Here is a 19029-nt window from a genome sequence, read left to right on the forward strand (position 1 = left end):
AGGTTAGTAACAGTTTTTTCTTCTTCGAGTGCTTACTCATGTCCATTCCATGCTAGGTGACTCACAATCAGTACCCCAGGAGGTGGGCTTGGAGTTTATGGACATGCTGATTTTTACACTGCTCTTCTGAAACTGGCGTTGTCTTGGGCCTGCTGGATGATGGCGTAGTAGAACGCAAAGGTATGCACTGAAGACCAGGTCGTGGCTCTGCAGATGTCCTGGATTGAGACCTGCGCGAGGAATGCTGCTGACGAAACTTGGGCTCTTGTGGAATGAATGGTTACGATGGCCGGAGGCGGGACATTCACCTGCTTGCAGCAAGCCTGAATACAGGCTGTTATCTAGGATGAGATCCTTTGGATTGACACAGATAGCCCTCTTATCCTTTCTGCAGTTACTACAAAGAGTTGCATGAAGTTGCGGAAGAGTTTAGTTCAGTCAATAAAAAAGGCAAGGGCCTGCCTAATGTCCAACAAATGAAGCAGTGATTCCTCAGAGTTCTTGTGAGGTTTCGAGAAGAAGACAGGAATATGATCTGGTTGTTATGGAATTGTGAGGCCATCTTTGGCAGGAAGGCTGGATGGGGCACAGTTGGAGCTTGTCCTTGAAGAACACCATGTAAGACGGCTCTGAAATAAAGGCTTTGATCTCAGAGAGGTGATCAGCACCAGGAAGGGAACCTTCCAGGAGAAAAGTAATAGGGCTACTAATGGCTAGATGGGGGAGGCCCCATAGAATATCAGGGTTGGAAGGGACCTCAGGAGATCATCTAGTCCAACCCCCTGCTCAAAGCAGGACCAGTCCCCAATTTTTGCCCCAGATCCCTAAACGGCCCCCTCAAGGATTGAACTCACAACCCTAGGTTTAGCAGGCTCAAACCACTGAGCTATCCCTCTCTCTAATGAGCTTTGACAGGACCAGGTTTAAGTGCCATGGGGAGGGTTGGTTTGCAAACTTGAGGATACAGCCTTTCCAACCCCTTTAGAAACCAAACCGTTAATTCATGTACCTTAACAGACGAGAGGGCCGGGCCCTGCTCTTTTAAGTGGAGTAAATAGTCCAAGACAGACTGAAGGGAAGATCGAGATGGAGAGAGATCACATTCGGAAGCCCAAAAAGCAAAACATTTCCAGTTGGCCAAGTAGGTAACCTTGGCAGAAGGCTTTCTACAACCTAGCAAGACCTGCCAAACCTGTTCCAAGCAGGGCTGTTCTTCAGAGTTCAGCCATCCAGCAGTTAGGTGCAGGGAGGCGAGGTTCAGATGAAGTAACCAGCTGTGGTCTTGTGAAATCAGATGCGGAAGGAGTGGGAGACAGAGTGGAGCTGCCACAAGAGGTCCAAGTGCATGCCGAACCAATGCTGGCACAGCCATGCTTGCGCTTTCTGGGTAACTCTTGCCTTGTCCAGTTTGATTTTTAGAAGAACCTTATGAACCAAGGAAATCAGGAAAAAGGCGTACAGTAGGTGACCTGCTCACAAGAGCAGGGAGGTGTCGGAGAGGGAGCCTAAGCTGTGCCCGCGCAGCAAGCAAGACTGCTTACATTTTCAGTTCTGCCTGGTGGAGAGGAGGTCCACCTGGGGAGGCCCCCTACTTTTGGGAGATGAATCTGGGTGAAGGGACCACTCGTGGTGAGAGGAGAAGGATCAGCTAAAGTGATCCACCAATACATTCTGGCCTCCCAGGAGATGTGATGCCTCGAGATGGAGTGTCTTGTACTGAAGTCCCATAGATGGACAGCCTCCTGACACAGGGCTGAGGATGGAGCCCCTCCTTGCTTACTGCTATAGAACAGGGCCACTGTATTGTCTGCCAGGACTTGTACCACTGTGCCTGAGATCTGGGGAAGGAACAGTTGGCATGCTAAACAAACCACCCTGAGCTCCCTGATGTTTATATGCAGGGAGAGTTCTTCCTGGGACCAAAACCCCGGAGGTTGTTGAGGTGGGCTCCCCACCCTAGGTCTGCATTTGAGACTAAGGATACTGAAGGTTGTGGGGTAACAAAGGGCACCCCTATCATTGTTGACCTTGAGTCTTTCCACCAGTGCAGGGAGGGACTCTTGGGGCAGGGAATCTTTGCATTTATTCAGGGAGTCCCATAGATAAAATCCTATCTCCCCAGCAACGCTTGCTGGTTGGAGATATGCAACTCGAGGCTACCAGTGGAATAAACCTTTCTTCCGAAAAAGTCCAGTCTCCTGGCATCTTTCTGTTTTGAGGTAGTACTTGACTGGCCCTGCCTGTCCCTTTCACTCACTGCAGACATCACCAGGGACCCTGGTATTCGAAGGTATTCGAACCCACTTGCTGGCACTTAGTACTTCTTCTGTGCCCTTTTTGAAGTGGGGAGACAGAAAAGAAGGAGTTTACCACCAGGCCTTGACTGGTCCCATCTCTGCCTCATTGGTGGGCAGGGCCACCTTGGATGGAGCTGCTGCAGCCAGGATATCAATAAGGCTGTGCAATGTCTCTTTGAGCTCCTCAATTTCCAGGCCAACGTTCATAGCAACCTGATTTAGAATGTACTGGTGGTCCCTGAAATCATCCTGTGGAAGCAGGCTATTGGGACCCATGCCAGCCTGGTCTGGGCAAGAGGAGGAGGGGGCTTGCACTGATGGAAGGGCTCCTTCCTCTTCGTCTGCCTGGACTATGTCCACCGGAGGCAACAGGGTCAGTATGGGAGTCCTTGTGGCACCTTAGAGACTAACCAATTTATTTGAGCATGAGCTTTCGTGAACTACAGCTCACTGCATCCGATGAAGTGAGCTGTAGCTCACGAAAGCTCATGCTCAAATAAATTGGTTAGTCTCTAAGGTGCCACAAGTACTCCTTCTCTTTTTGCGAATACAGACTAACACGGCTGTTACTCTGAAACCTGTCAGTATGGGAGTCGAGCAGGAAGGAGCGGTAGCCCATCCTTCAGAGACCACTGAGTTGGAGCAGTGGTAGGAAAGATCCGGTACCGGGGGGGGGGAGAGAGGGGGGTTAGGAGAAGGGGAAGAACCCCCAGGGGTCCATTAAGGCCACTGCTTCGGCCAGTAACTCACTGACCAGATGCCTGCTGGAGGACTGGTACTGAAGCTTCATGGAGCACAGGCAGGATATTGATGGTGGGCTTTTGGCAGTACATAAGGTTGCCCTTCGGACTCCAAAGAGGATTCTTCTCTCGGTGACCACAGTGGAGCAGTACCCACTTCCGCCTCCATACGGTGACAGGGTTCCAGGGTCTGGTGGTGTCCTGGAGATTGGGACCCTAGGATCAGGTGGAGCTTTCCCCTCAATGGTGCCCAGGGAGTTGACGACGCCAACATGGATCCAGGGGCAGAAGAGTGGCCAGGCCTGGGTCTCACTCAACTGCCTTCTCCTTGCTTCTCTCTCTTGTGCACCAGTGAGTACCCTCTCTCGGTTCACTGCTTCTTATGCTTCTTCCTTGGCACTGGAGATGAAGAACAGCACCTGGAAGAGCTCATTGCCAGGGGAGTACTTCGCACCAACGTCGAGGGACTCAGCACCGAATCGGAACAGCTGAGCTCTGAGATAGGTCTGAGAGCGGCTTCCATGTGGATAGCCTTCAGTCTGATGTGCCTGTCTTTTTTGGTGCGGGGTCTGAAGTCCCAACAAACCTGGCTCTTGTCCTTCCCATGAGTTTTGCTCAGGCACTTTAAGCACCTGGAGTATAGGCTTGCCACAGGAGGTGCAAGGCTTGAAGCCTGGGGACTGGGGCATGCCTGGCCACTGGGGTAAAGAAGTCCCTCATGATAGGGACTAACTAACTATATATACGCACATACTAAAACTACTTAAAATAGAGACACTACACTATGATAATTATGAACATAGAAAAATTTCAAAAACCACTAAGAAGAAGCCTCGCCAAAGCAAGAAGGGTCGTTCTAGCAACCGTCATGGGCAGTAAGAAGGAACTGAGTGAGTGCGGGGCCAGTAGCGCCCCTTATGCCTGCGCATAAGCACAGGGCTCCTGAGGGCACCAGCGCCGTTCCAACGGATATCACTGAGGGAAAAATCTCTGGCAACACTGCAAGCGGTGCACCCACACCTACCGTGGAATGGACAGGAGCAAGCACTCGAAGAACAAACAACAACAAATGACTCTGCTTTCTTTAGCAATACCACGCTAGAGGGGGAAAGAGTCGTGTTCCCCCCGATCCCCTTCTCCTCCAGGACAGAACCATCACTATCAAACTGTTAAATCAACAGCTATCAATAAGGCCTGCTCCCTAAATACAGACCTAAAAAGGAATAATAAAATACCACTTAACGCGTATAGTATCCTTAGTCTATTCTGAGACATCACTACACTGAATGCTTATGTTCCAAGGTCATTCTAAAAACGTAATAGGTATTGATTTTCATTTCCCTTTGTATGTCCCTTAAACTTCTAAACAAAACCAAAGTTTAAGTAGGCAATATGGTATGCAATTTTTGAAATGCAAACAGAAATTTAATATAACAAGAACAACCTGGGTCCACATGCAATTTAATTTCAACGCCAAACCTGACAGTAGTGCAGTCTATAATCTAGGACTTTGGGGGTGGAGGGAGAAGGAAAAATCAAGCTGTGGTGTTGTTTACCTCCTACCTCACCAGTAATAATAACTGACAACAGTTTTAGCATAGTTCAAGGGACAGAATAGAATAGAATTCACTTCACTTTCGCACAGCTGAACTGACAACATAGCTAAGAGAAGTAAAAACTTGATTACTTTAGTAAAGTTAGATGTACACTGCAAGCAGAAATGTTGCATAAAAATTAGCTTTTTTTTAATATCCACATTTCTGACTTCACCCTGGATATTTTCCATGGTTTTCTGGCCAAATATTAGCTACATATCATTGCAGTCATATTTTCAGTTCTTCTAATGTTTTAATTGCCACTCTATAGATTGACACAAATTTCTGAGTTGTAATTTGACATTTAATGTTGGTAACAATATTAGTCTGCAGTTAACTGTTCAGAATTCAAGAAGATGGAAACTGAGTTGTGTAGACACAGTATACTCAAAAAACTGAAACCAATGAAATTTTAGGCATTAGCTAGGGAGAGACAAACACCGCAGCTTGATTTTTTCAGATCCTAGATGAAGACTGCAATGTTGGCAGGTTTGGGATGGGAAGAGGTGGGAAAAAATCTTTTGAATTGTAAATTGAGCTTGTTTGCTATGATCCTGCAAATAATTCATGCAAATAATCACAGTGACTTCAGTGGCACTATTGATGTGAACAAGGACTAGTTGCATGACTAAGGGTTTGAGGATCAGGCCCTGAGAGGAAAAAAGATTATTTCAAGATCAGATGCCAGAGTGTCATACATTTCTCTTAAAAGAGAAAAAATATGGACTACTTTACACAAACTCTATTATAATAATGGAGATTAAGTTAATAATGCACAGTGGAGGTATAGCTATCTCTAAAATCTTCATTTTCATTACTTGTAGTTGAAATATTCAAAATGATGTTTGGAATGTTTCTCAGAGGTCAAGTTCTCATGTTTATGCAAAAAGTTGAAATTCCTACATACTGTGCACCATGTTATAGTATAAACTTTCATTATACCTACTTAAACTCTAAGGGCCTATAGCTAACTGCAAGCTAAGACCTCAATCCTGTAAATAAATTCCATGTCGGTTTAAGGGAGTTATGGTAGAGAAGATCAGTTTACAAGAGTACGGCCCAAGTGACTAGGCTATTAAATCTCTAAATAACTGGCACCTGATTTTGATAAAAAAAATATAGGCAAGAGTTATGTCTGTAGTCTTTTCAATGAAGAAAGAGATTAGTTTACAGGTTTTACCAGTGATACAATTTTGCAGCTGAATATTTTTTTTAAACAAATAATTTCTGCACTGCGTTACAACTGGAGTAATCTGCATATTTATTGTGCTGTACATGATAAAAGCTAAGATGCATTCTCCCCTTTAGGTGCCTACTTAATACCCATTAACGTTAACAGGATGTGTATGTGCAAGGAAGAAGACAACACTAAATAAAAACAGCTGACTATCATTAGGCTAGGCACCAACCTTTTGAATGATGAGCAATTTTCTCATTGTCTAGTTATTAACTTCATGAAGCATTCTTTGCTGGGCAGACCATTAAGAACTACTACAAGATTGCTGAAATATGATTCTGAAACCTTTCAGAAGTTTATGACATTAAATCTTGCACAATAACTAAATCTAGAAAAACTGTAGTTTATTTTTCAGAGTAATGAATTGTGATCAGTTAAGCAATGTGTGATATTTTCATAATTCATCCATTTTTAAAAAAGCTTCTTATAGCACAGTGCTTTTACTTTCCAAAATAACGTTTATATTCCTCAGGGTAGAATGTAGCTCATGCAGCCAGTGAACGTGAGACACACACTGATAAAAAGTGTAACTCCTCTCCACTAGAGCAGTCAAGTGATTAAAAAAATAATCATGATTAATGGCATGATTAATTGCCCTGTTAAACAATAATAGAATATCATTTAAATATTTTTGGATGTTTTCTTCATTTTAAAATATATTGATTGCAATTACAACACAGAATACAAAATACAGGGCTCACTTTATATTTATTTTTTATTACAAATATTTGAATCGCAGAGAACAAAAGAATAGTATTTTTCAACTCACCTAATACAAGTACTGTAGTGCAATCTCTTTAGCATGAAAGTTAAACTTACAAATGTAGAATTATGTTAAAAAAAAAACGCATTCAAACATAAAATAATGTAAAACTTTAAAGCCTACAAGTCCATGCAGTCCTACTTCTTGTTCAGCCACTCACTAAGACTAACAAGTTTGCTTACATTTACAGGAGATACTGCTGCCTGCTTCTTATTTACAATGTCACCTGAAAGCGAGAACAGGCATTTGCATGACACTTTTGTAGCCTGTGTTGCAAGGTATTTACGTGCCAACTAGGCTAAACATTTGTATGCCGCTTCATGCTTTGGCCACTATTCTAGAGGACAATCTTCCATGCTGATGATGCTCGTTAAAAAAATAATTCATTAATTACATTTGTGACTGATCTCCTTGGGGGATAATAGCATGTCTCCTGCTCGGTTTTACCTGCAATCTGCCATATATATTTCATGTTATAGCGATCTCGGATGATGACCCAGCACATTTGTTTTAACAACACTTTCACAAAAGGTTTGACAAAATGCAAAGAAGGTACCAATGTGAGATTTCTAAAAAAAGCTACAGCACTCGACCCAAGGTTTAAGAATCTGAAGGGCCATCCAAAATCTGAGCGGGATGAGGGGTGGAGCATGTTTTCAGAAGTCTTAAAAGAGCAACACTCTGATGTGAAAACTACAGAACCCAAATCACCAAAAAAGAATATTAACCTTCTGACTCAGATGATTAAAATGAATATGCATCGGTCTACTGTGCTTTGGATAGTTATCAAGCAGAACCGGTTATCAGCATAGATTTATGTCCTTTGGAATGGTGGTCAAAGCATGAAGGGACATACGAATGTTTAACATAGTTGGCATGTAAATACCTTGCAATGCAGGCTACAACAGTGCTATGTGAACGCCTGTTCTCACTTTCAGGTGATGTTGTAAATAAGAAGCAGGCAGCAATATCTCCCGTAAATGTAAACAAACTTGTTTATCTTAGCAATTAGCTGAACAAGAAGCAGGACTGAGTGGACCGGTAGGCTTTAAAGTTTTACCTTTTTAATGTAACTGCATTCAAAAACAAAACAAAAATCTACATTTGTAAGTTACACTTTCACGATAAAGAGATTCCACTACAGTACTTGTATGAGGTGAATTGAAAAACATTATTTCTTTCATCATTTTTACAGTGAAAATATTTATAATAAAAAACAATATAAAGTGAGCACTGTACACTTTGTATTCAGTGTTGCAACAGAAATGAATATATCTGAAAATGTAGAAAAACACCCCAAAATATTTAATAAATTTCAATTGGTATTCTATTGTTTAACAGTGCGATTAATCGTGATTAATTTTTTTAGTTCGTGTGCGTTAATTCCGAATAATCAACAACCCTACTCTCCACACATTTAAACATACTATATAACGAAAGAAGAGATCAATTTGTTTCAGTTTACCTCTCACCAAGGTAATCTCCAATTACAGTTTTATTTAGTCCTTCCCCTTTATAGAGGAACTGTGCAATGTCTTCTGGAGTGTTCTGCAGCAGGTCATTTTCTATAAGAAACTGGATCCCCTAGGAAAAGAAATTTAAGAGTAAGAAGAATTCTTTCCTTTCACAAACATTTATTTGAATACTGTCCAGGATATTTTGGGATGAATACACAGAGATATATACATAACCATACCATTTTCCACAATAAAAAAAAAAATCTATAGACTAAATTAGAGAAATCATTTATCTTTCAGGTAACGAAACTAGACATCTGTTCAGTCAGGTAGGCAATTTCTAGAATTAATTTACAGATCAGAAAAAGGAATTCCTAAGGTTGGAAACAGCAGGGGGCAATTTAAATTCCTCAAATATAGAAAGATATTTAATTGAGTAACTATTCCATATTGGCCTTGGGAAGCAAACTGAAAGGGGAGTTAGCATTTAACAAAATTCAAGTCAGTCCGTGTTACTGCATTAATATCAGGCAGAGAGCATAATCTGTGAGATCACATAAAGAGACACAGGGACAACACAATTTACTTACCATCATACTACAAGATAAACCATCTGTTATAATTTGCAATACCATGACTGAATGCATCAAGTCATTACTTGCAGTAGAAATTATGATTTGAGATAATTAATCCCATTCTGAGAATTTTTGAAAAATCTTGGCATTAGGATGGTAATTAATTTCTGTCACTGCTTGAACTAAACTATTCAAAGAAAGGATCCCATCATGGTGCTTGATCCAAAGCCCAATGAAGTCAATGAGAGTCTTTCCATTTTATTCAATGAGCTTTCAATCAAACTCATTCAGAGATGATCTGAGGAAACAAGAGAGAGTAACCCTACAGAGAGCCAAGAGACAGGAAGGTTTTGGCTTGTCCATCCTCAGAGGCCTTTTTAGCCTTTGTACTTCCTAAATAGTCTCATGAGATACAGACGCCTTAATATACAGTTTCTAGGGAAATCCAGAAGGCTTTCTGCAAAGAAAGAGGAAAGGACATTTTCAAAAACTGTATTAACATTATAGAAGTCTTAAGGAATAAAAGAGGTGCTGTATTAGCTCTTAAAAGAATACTCATGTCCCAGACAGATATTTCTAAAAGACAATATTTCTCTAACAAAGGTCTTAATTTTTTCATTGCTTTCACAAAATTGATAACAAACGTCGGGTGAAAGTAGCAATGGCAGCTCCATGCAACTTTGAGGTCCTGAATTCTATCCGTATGTGGAAGAGTTCACTAAATTATTAAAATCTTTGCCACTTGAAACACGTCCTGAGATTCCATTTATTTTTAGAAATAAAAGCAAAAAACTTTTCCATTTCTGTAAATGGATATTATTTATTGTTGATCTCATCCAGACTTGGAGGACATGCATCATCCTTAAAAAGGTGGGGAGGGGGAGGTAGGAAAAAAAACAACAACACTGTACTACTTCTAATTTTACCTTCCAAGCCATTGTGGAAACATAAACATATTCTTATGGTTGGTTGATTTAGTTTGTTTTTGCAACAGTACCCTACCCTACCTGGTAAGGAGGATTAGTTTGCTGACTGCAATCTACTTTAGGAGGGTAAACCTTTTGCCATTCAGTCTTGAAGCTTTTTTTTTAAATCCAGGAAGACTGTTCTCTCTCTTGAAGTTTCGCCATTGGAAAAACTACTTTCAGTGTCAGGATAAAAATTGATATTAATGACTCTCTTTTCAAATCACAGAGAAAGATACATGATTTCATTGCAAAGAAAATATTTCAGTTTTATCTTCTTGTAGCAGTAGCTGTGCCTTCCTCAGACATAATGATCCCCCTGAACTTTGCTTGATAGTTGGATGTGTTGACTACTTAGCTAGACAAAAAGATGCTCCAAAGAGGAGTAAGGGTAGGCAAATAAAATAAACTTTTTGCTTCCAAGAATAAATTAGTACATGTCTGAACTATGACAATTAAGAGATTATTCCAAATTAAGGAACTAATAAGGTTAATCAGAATACATACATTTTCAGCTTTAAAAAATACAAACCACCACTGAAAGATATAAATCTGTCAAGCACAGAAAATCCTGCAGGAGTTCTAAAGAATGCACTCCAGAGGTGTCATAACTGTGGAGCTGTTAAAACTGTGTTGATTTTTTTCCACTTAAATCATGATTAAAATCACTACCATACATTTGAAAGACAAAACTACACTATTTAAGTGACACCATAACTCTTCAGAGGATGATTGAATTTTCTATTCTTCTTTGGTTAAGACTTAGTTTGGCAAAGGAAAGATTTTAAAATGAGCCCTTTTTGGGGAAAAAAAAGTTTTTTAATCTCTTATAGCTAAAGAACCAAAGTCCCCACAAACCCCACTGTTTCTCTCTCTCTCACACACACACACACACCCCTCCAGCATAGGATCATTTTCCAAGTTTGAACAGAAACACATGAAATAGAGTTTTTCCCCATATTTGTCACTAATTCAGTACTACAAAAGGAAGAGAAAGAACTGCCCAGATTCCCTATTTCTGTTCTCAAACATTATTTTCCTATTTCTCTAGTCCTTGTGCCCGGTTCTCACCTACGTACTTTACTCTATGTACCTCTGGTCCCCCATCTTTCCATGCGTCACACTCTAATTTGTTAAACCTAGTAGGATTATGCTGATTTCAAAGAATGAGCTTCCTTCGATATGACGGCATAGGACATCCTTTCACACAAGTGTCAGAAGCAACAGCTATGTCAGTAATGAAGCTGCAAATTCCCTTTCTTCGGCATCTTTAGCGTCTCATTCTCCTTTATGCATCTATGACTGGGTTCAATTCTGGTCGCCTTATGTATACAGAATATAGCAGAAAGACAATTCTATGAAAAACTATGGAAATTATTAGAGGCCATGAGAAAGCTTTTGTGTGAAGAGAAGTTGAAAAAGATTGTGAAATGTTTTCTTTAAAAAGGACATGATAAAGGTATAAAATTAAAGAACAGAACAGAGAAGGTAGATCAAGAAGTTCAGTTGAATTGGAAGGATACAAATGTAACTAGCTTGTTAAACTTATTGCCACACAATATCACAGAGAACAGCAAAATTCAACAGACGACTGGACATCTCTATGGTCAGTAAGGACATCCAGAATTCCATTAGTAAGGTTTTTCAAAAACAAGTTTAGCTAAACCCTGGTTTATAAGACAACCTCTACCTGCAGGAGTTAGGAAGTAGCTTTCTCTATGAGTAGCTTAATCCTTTACTGTCTACTACAGGGCTTCTTATACCTCTCTCTAAAGCATCTAGTACTAGCCATTGTTGGAAATACAATAGTGGACTAGATGAACCACCAGTTTAATCTGCTCCGGCACTTGCTATGTTCCCATTATAGACTACAGAATATGTATTCCCATGGGAGACATATATTACCATAGGAGGTTGGAATTAAGGTTTTGCATTCAGGTGGGATTGTGAGGAATTTGATGTCTGCATTTAAGAGTAGCAGCCGTCTTAGTCTGTATCTGCAAAATGAACAGGAGTACTTGTGGCACCTTAGAGACTGAAACCAAATTTATTTGAGCATAAGCTTTTGTGGGCTACAGCCCACTTCATCAGATGCATAGAATGGAACATATAGTAAGAAGATATATATATATACACATACAGAGAACATGAAAAGGTGGAAGTTGCTATACCATCTCTAAGAGGCTAATTAATTAAGATAAGCTATTATCAGCAGGAGAAAAAACACTTTTGTAGAGATAATCAAGATGGCCCATTTCAGATAGTTGACAAGAAGGTGTGAGGATACTTAACATGGGGAAATAGATTCCATTTGTGTAATGACCCAGCCACTCCCAGTCTTTATTCAAGCCCAAGTTAATGGTATCTAGTTTGCGAATTAATTCTAGTTCAGCAGTTTCTCGTTGGAGTCTGTTCTTGAAGCTTTTCTGTTGCAAAACTGCCACTCTTAAATCTTTTACTGAGTGACCAGAGAGGATGAAGTGTTCTCATACCAGTTTTTGAATGTTATGATTCCTGATGTCAGATTTGTGTCCATTTATTCTTTTGCGTAGAGACTGTCCAGTTTGGCCAATGTACATGACAGAGGGGCATTGCTGACACATGATGGCATATATCACTTTGGTAGATGTGCAGGTGAACGAGCCTCTGATGGCGTGGCTAATGTGATTAGGTCCTATGATGGTGTCACTTGAATAAATATGTGGACAGAGTTGGCATTGGGCTTTGTTGCAAGGATAGGTTCCTGGGTTAGTGTTTTTGTTGTGTGGTTGCTGGTGAGTATTTTCTTCAGGTTGGGGGGCTGTCTGTAAGCGAGGAGTGGTCTGTCTCCCAAGATCTGTCAGAGTGAGGGATCGTCTTTCAGGATAGGTTGTAGATCTTTGATGATGCACTGGAGAGGTTTTGGTTGGGGGCTGAAGGGGACTGCTAGTGGCGTTCTGTTATTTTCTTTGTTGGGCCTGTCCTCTAGTAGGTGACTTCTGGGTACTCTTCTGGCTCTGTCAATCTGTTTTTTCACTTCAGCAGGTGGGTATTTTAGTTTTATGAATGCGTGATAGAGATCTTGTAGGTGTTTGTCTCTGTCTGAGGGATTTGAGCAAATGCGGTTGTATCTTAGAGGTTGGCTGTAGACAATGGATTGGGTGGTGTGTCCTGGATGAAAGCTGGAGGCATGTAGGTAAATCTAGCGGTCAGTAGGTTTCCGGTATAGGGTGGCGTTTATGTGACCATCAACTTATTAACACAGTAGTGTCCAGGAAATGGACCGCTTGTGTGGATTGGTCCAGCCTGAGGTTGATGGTGCGATGGAAATTGTTGAAATCATGGTGGAATTCCTCAAGGGCTTCTTTTCCATGGGTCCAGATGATGAAGATGTCATCAATGTAGCGCAAGTAGAGTAGGGGCGTTAGGGGACGAGAGCTGAGGAAGCGTTGTTCTAAGTCAGCCATAAAAATGTTGGCATACTGTGGGGCCATGCGGGTACCCACAGCAGTGCCGCTGACTTGAAGGTATACATTGTCCCCAAATGTGAAATAGTTGTGGGTGAGGACAAAGTCATAAAGTTCAGCCACCGGTTTGCCATGACATTATCGGGGATACTGTTCCTGATAGCTTGTAGTCCATCTTTGTGTGGAATGTTGGTGTAGAAGGCTTCTACATCCATAGTGGCCAGGATGGTGTTTTCTGGAAGATCACCGATGGACTGCAGTTTCCTCAGGAAGCCAGTGGTATCTCGAAGATAGCTGGGAGTGCTGGTAGCGTAGGGCCTGAGGAGAGAGTCCACATAGCCAGACAATCCGGCTGTTAGGGTGCCAACATGATGATGGGGGCATCCAGGATTTCCAGATTTATGGATCTTGGGTAGCAAATAGAATACCCCTGGTCGGAGTTCTAGCCATGTGTCTGTACAAATCTGTTCCTGTGCTTTTTCAGGGAGTTTCTTGAGCAGATGGTGTAGTTTCTTTTGGTAATTATCATAAATATAAAGGGAAGGGTAAACCCCTTTAAAATCCCTCCTGGCGAGAGGAAAAATCCTCTCACCTGTAAAGGGTTAAGAAGCTAAAGGTAACCTCGCGGGCACCTGACCAAAATGACCAATGAGGAGACAAGATACTTTCAAAAGCTGGGAGGAGGGAGAGAAACAAAGGGTCTGTGTGTCTGTCTATATGCTGCTTTTGCCGGGGATAGAACAGGAATGGAGTCTTAGAACTGTTAGTAAGTAATCTAGCTAGGTATGTGTTAGATTATGATTTCTTTAAATGGCTGAGAAAAGAACTGTGCTGAATAGAATGACTATTTCTGTCTGTGTGTCTTTTTTATAACTTAAGGTTTTGCCTAGAGGGATTCTCTATGTTTTGAATCTAATTACCCTGTAAGGTATCTACCATCCTGATTTTACAGAGATGATTCCTTTACTTCTATTTACTTCTATTTCTATTAGAAGTCTTCTTGTAAGAAAACTGAATGCTTTTTCATTGTTCTCAGATCCAAGGGATTGGGTCTGTGGTCATCTATGCAAATTGCTGAGGATTTTTACCAAACCTTTCCCAGGAAGTGGGGTGCACGGGTTGGGAGGATTTTGGGGGGAAAGACGTGTCCAAACTACGTTTCCCAATAAACCCAGTTAGAGTTTGGTGGTGGCAGTGGATATTCCAAGACAAAGGATAAAATTAATGTGTACCTTGGGGAAGTTTTAACCTAAGCTGGTAGAAGTAAGCTTAGGAGGTTTTCATGCAGGTCGCCACATCTGTACCCTAGAGTTCAGAGTGGGGGAGGAACCTTGACAGTAATCCTCAGTGGGATCAGAGGATAATGGCCTGTAGAATGTGGAGTGAGGTGGAGAATGTGGAGTCTGCATTGTGGATGGAATGGAATGGCATTTTCTTGTGCAGCACAGGAGAACGTAAGGATGGCCGGGTATTGGAAAGGTGGTATAGTATAAGCGCTGAGATTACTGTGAATATCAGTTTAACATATTATTTTCTTGGTTTTTAATGATTGCATTATTTAAAAATGCACTGGCAAAACTACCTGCAAAGTTAAGGACACTTATGTATGCTAGATTAAAAAGTTCACTTGCTTACAGAAGCTAGAATAGGTGAAAATTTCCTTTTAGCAGAAAAATTATGCAGAAAGGCCATCAATTCAGCATGTAGGCCTTCTAGATCTGATAAAGTAGTCTGTTATAAATAACATTATTTCAATGTATGTATAGTACCTTACAGAAGGCTGAATGCAGTTGTGTGCTGTCTTGTTTTTTCGTTACAAGTAAGTAACAAGTACAGCTGATTCATCATCAGACAATTTTGAACACATACTGACAATGGCTGGGGAGGAGGTTAGTTATAATCTTCAAAACAGGTCTTAATGTATCTATTTTAACTGACATAGAAGGACATCTCATCAACCCTACCCTTGTCTTCATGAAGTTTATCAGGTTTCTTAGATCTAATAATACCTCTTTTCTGCAAATCCAAATCCTCCAAAGAAAAGAAATTACCATCCACAGAAACAGTCATCTTAAATACCCTGAAAACCAGGACTCAATTTCATTGTCCTTTGTAGCAGAAAAGAGGTGATAAAGAATTAAGAGGCAAACAGACAGGAAAAGGAAATTTGTCTGGGTCAACAACAGTGTCTGGAAGAAGTCAGTCAAAGAGACCACTTAAATACCTCTGACTCCCACTCTAGACTTTGTCTGTCTCTCTACTGCTTTAGCCTCTGTTGACTAATTTAAGACAGGAGACAGCTGTATTAGTTTACCTTCTCCACATAAAACATAATTACAAAAATGTATTTATACATTCACTACAAATATTAAAACACATATTTTTCTTAGTCAACTATTAATGACTTCAATTAAATCAGCTTTGAATTTCAGTTTATATTTTAGAGTTAATCAAAGTTTTATACCTCCCAAAAACTGTCTTTCCAGATCCACCAAAGACAATGTGTATCAAGCCCCAGCTATGATTTCATACTTCATATTCACATACTATGGTGTTTTTCACACATAAAACCCAAGTGTTTTACAAACTTTACAGATATAGAGCCCTGTTCACATGAGATCAAAGCTAAACTGGTTTTGAAAACATATATACAATAACACCATATAACTGCATCAAATGAAACAGTTTTCAAATCCAGTTCAGTGTATCCATGGAACAAATCAGCAAACAGTGTCAAATATAATAAACTCTTACCCACAAAAGGTTCAGTTAGGATGGGTAACACAGATTAGCCAGATTTGAAAATTGCATAGCAGTAATTTAAACTAGGAGTTCGCAGACGCTTTGAATAGAGTGGACCCCATCCAATAAAAAGATCATTTGGAGAAGTCACTTCCCCTTCCATTTGTGCTAACACAACTATCCCACTCATTTCACATTCCTGATCATGCAGTCCGCCATCACTCCTATTTGTGAAAAAAACAATATTCCCGTTGCAACTATAGCAAATTACTTCTATGAAGAGCAACATTAGGAAAGTATTTAATGTATTTTTAGCTCCCTTGAATTCAACATAGCACTTGCAAAGATAAGCCAGCACCATATGACCACCCAGCTCTTGCAGACCACCACTGTTCCACGGACCACAGCTTCTGAGTGCTGATGTAAACCCATTTCCCACAGGTAAATAATGTTATATAGGTAGATCACTATATAACCAAGGGCTCCAAACTTCTGACCAAACTGTAAAATATTTTTGGGACTGAATTTGGCACATCAACACAGAATATCTCCATCATGTGTTATCAGGTCTCGATGCAAGCATGCCACAATGAGTACACTGACAGATTTACCTCCTGTATTTAAAATTCTGACTACAAGAAAGATGTTTGTTCAAATGGATATATAATTTACTATTATTCTTTTTATTATCATTGTAGTAAATGGTGGACACGATTAGATTGTGGGCCCATTTTCATGATGATTTTGCAAGGCCATAACAGTGTCCTGATGAATGTTTGGGGAGTTTTAAAATGCACCATTTAGTTTAACTTTAATTGATTACCACCAGTTTGGTCTGCATTTGCCAAAAAGAATATCATTAACAATAACTTAAATCCTGACAAATACAAATTGCTCTACCTTCTTAGGGTCCATGTTGAATTTCTTCCTTCCCATAGCTATTTGCTTATTTCTCTGTGTAGTTTTGCTATTCATTTGGAAGACAAAAAAAAAAAAATCAGCTACTCTGGCCGAACACAATAATTTTAAATTCTCTCACTTTATTTATATTTTCAACTTTATTTTTGATATTTTATTTTATGGTAAAAAAAAATCATAGTATCATAAGGCATTTACTTCCAAAAAGTGACAACCAAAAATAGTCTATTATTTAAAATCATGTTACAAAGAGGACCCACTAGTTATCACAGCTTCACAGAATCACCGGTATTAGCTATGGAAAATTCTATCAGATCACTAAGTCCTTTCTGAGCAAAATAGAAGCTGTATGATCTCTAAATGGATTCTGCAGATCTCAAAACAAGCCCAAGCAAAGATTTATAAATATCCAGTTTTTGGTAACAAAAGCAATTTTTGTTTCCTGTTCCTGAAACACCTTTGCCAGTATCTTATTACTGAGTGGAATGCTTGTCAGAGTTACTTACCTTTCTTCTACACTAGTCAAATTATCAATTTCTGTCATAACCTCTGCTATTTCAAATTTTAACCTCTGTCAAAAGAAGGAAAGGAAAGTAAGTTAACCAACCAGTATTAAAGCATTTTTTTAAAGATATTCACTCTGCCATAAACAAAATTAATGTGATCAATGTAGATTTCATTTTATTTACGAGTCAGTAGAGCTGAGTGAGAATTGCACAACCAGGGCTTGTTAGAATCTGGCATGAATTAGTACTAAAAGAGGGCAGAGCCCTCTATTCTAGCTTGAAAACTCAATGTGGAAAAGAGAGGCTCTACTGAAAAATCTTACTTGGGACATGCTAATAGTAATCTGACTAGATTAGCAAGGAAAGGAAGGAAGAGAAGGCCACAGATCATGTGCGAAGACGGTGAGCTAAAGATATCAGACTTTTCTAGATGTGGTCCCTACTCTTCCCTTTTATTACCGACCTTTGCAAAAATGAATCATAATGCAGAATGGCAGTGAGAGTTTTCTGCAATAAACAGCAGTGGCATTTTTTGCGCTATCCAAACAGGAATCTATAAAAGCTGTTGCCCATTTGGGATATATGGTTTGAAGTTTACACCAGCATTAATTCACAGATAGACATTTGTATCTTGTCACTAGAAACTGGGCTCTACTCAGACCATTAGATCCAAAAACCTCCTCCCAAAAGCAACTTATGCTGAGATTCTTTTCTGACTCTGAATCCAAAATTCACTGCTTAGAGCCATCTCTCCTGGCCACTGATGCCAAGTTCTTAATCTTTCATAGTGTATTTCTCTTATCCTTTTTCATAGTCTCATTGCCAATACAAGCATTATAAGTTTATTCACTATTTCCCACAGTCATCTCCAGTATTTCTGTATATGAAGTATTAACTACACAAATGAAGTGTATGTAAATACACACAATGTATTATACAGATTCAGGGTAAAATTTTCAAAAGCACGTGAATGACTTAGGAGTTTAAGGGCTTGCCTACATAATTAGTTTACAGGAAGCTGGGGTCTGAATCTAGCCCGTACTAGCCTGCCACGGACTAACTGTCTGCTTGTACCCTCCAACACACTTTAATAATTCCTTAATGTGTTTTAATCTATTCCTCTTTGAAATAGGACTAGTTATATCAAAGAGCAGCAACAAACTGTTAATGCGCATCAGCACAGTTAGTCTGCAGCAGGGTAGTGCAGAGTAGATTCACACCCCAATTTGCTGGGGAATCATTCATGTAGACAAGCCCTAAGTCTCACTAAAAGTCAGCGAGATTTAGGTTCTTAAATCACTATGTAAAATTTTCAAAAGCGCTTAAATAACTTAAGAATCTAAACTTAATTAACTTTCAAGTCACTTAAGTGCTTTTGAAAATTTTACCAAACAATGTATAGTTATAAATACACCATAACATATTGCTATAACATTAAATGTACTGAGGCAGCCTTCTTTGCATCTTTACCTGACAGAAAAATAAATTACCTCAATATCATCAATTAGTTCTTTTTTCCTGCGACGAATGTTTAAAAGTTCTTCTCTCTCTTCTATGGAGAGATCATCCGGTACTGAAAATAAAGCAAATGTATATACTATTATCAATTGCAGACAAATTAAAGATCAGCAGTATCTATTAATTTGGCTAAGAAAAGCAATTTTTACAAGAAACTGCTTTAGCTAAAAATATGAGGAAAAAATTGGCATATACCCATGGTTACTGAACTTCCACTTTATAAATCATAACTAAGGCAATTAACTGAATTAACATCACCCCCAAAAGATT

At 39.8% G+C, this 19029-nt stretch overlaps 1 protein-coding gene across 4 annotated transcripts in view; it reads right to left on the bottom strand.

The window, feature by feature from the left end:
* The window catches only part of CYTH3 (cytohesin 3), a 98299-nt gene that overhangs the window by 34739 nt on the left and 44531 nt on the right, over positions 1-19029 (bottom strand). For 3 of the 4 annotated variants that reach the window (XR_012161127.1, XR_012161126.1, XM_073362163.1), the window contains exons 2-5: positions 18732-18814; positions 17242-17306; positions 16718-16784; positions 8098-8216 (exon numbers count right to left, since the gene is read on the bottom strand). Coding sequence is in view for 1 of the 4 variants with exons in the window: in XM_073362163.1 (XP_073218264.1) it covers positions 8098-8216; positions 16718-16784; positions 17242-17306; positions 18732-18814 (334 nt within the window). In the remaining 3 variants the exon portion in view is untranslated. The remainder of the gene's footprint in view (positions 1-8097; positions 8217-16717; positions 16785-17241; positions 17307-18731; positions 18815-19029) is intronic. The other variant, XR_012161128.1, reaches the window with a different exon arrangement.

This window comes from Lepidochelys kempii, chromosome 10 (assembly GCF_965140265.1).
Source record: "Lepidochelys kempii isolate rLepKem1 chromosome 10, rLepKem1.hap2, whole genome shotgun sequence".
In the NCBI taxonomy this organism is placed as follows: Eukaryota; Metazoa; Chordata; order Testudines; family Cheloniidae; genus Lepidochelys; species Lepidochelys kempii.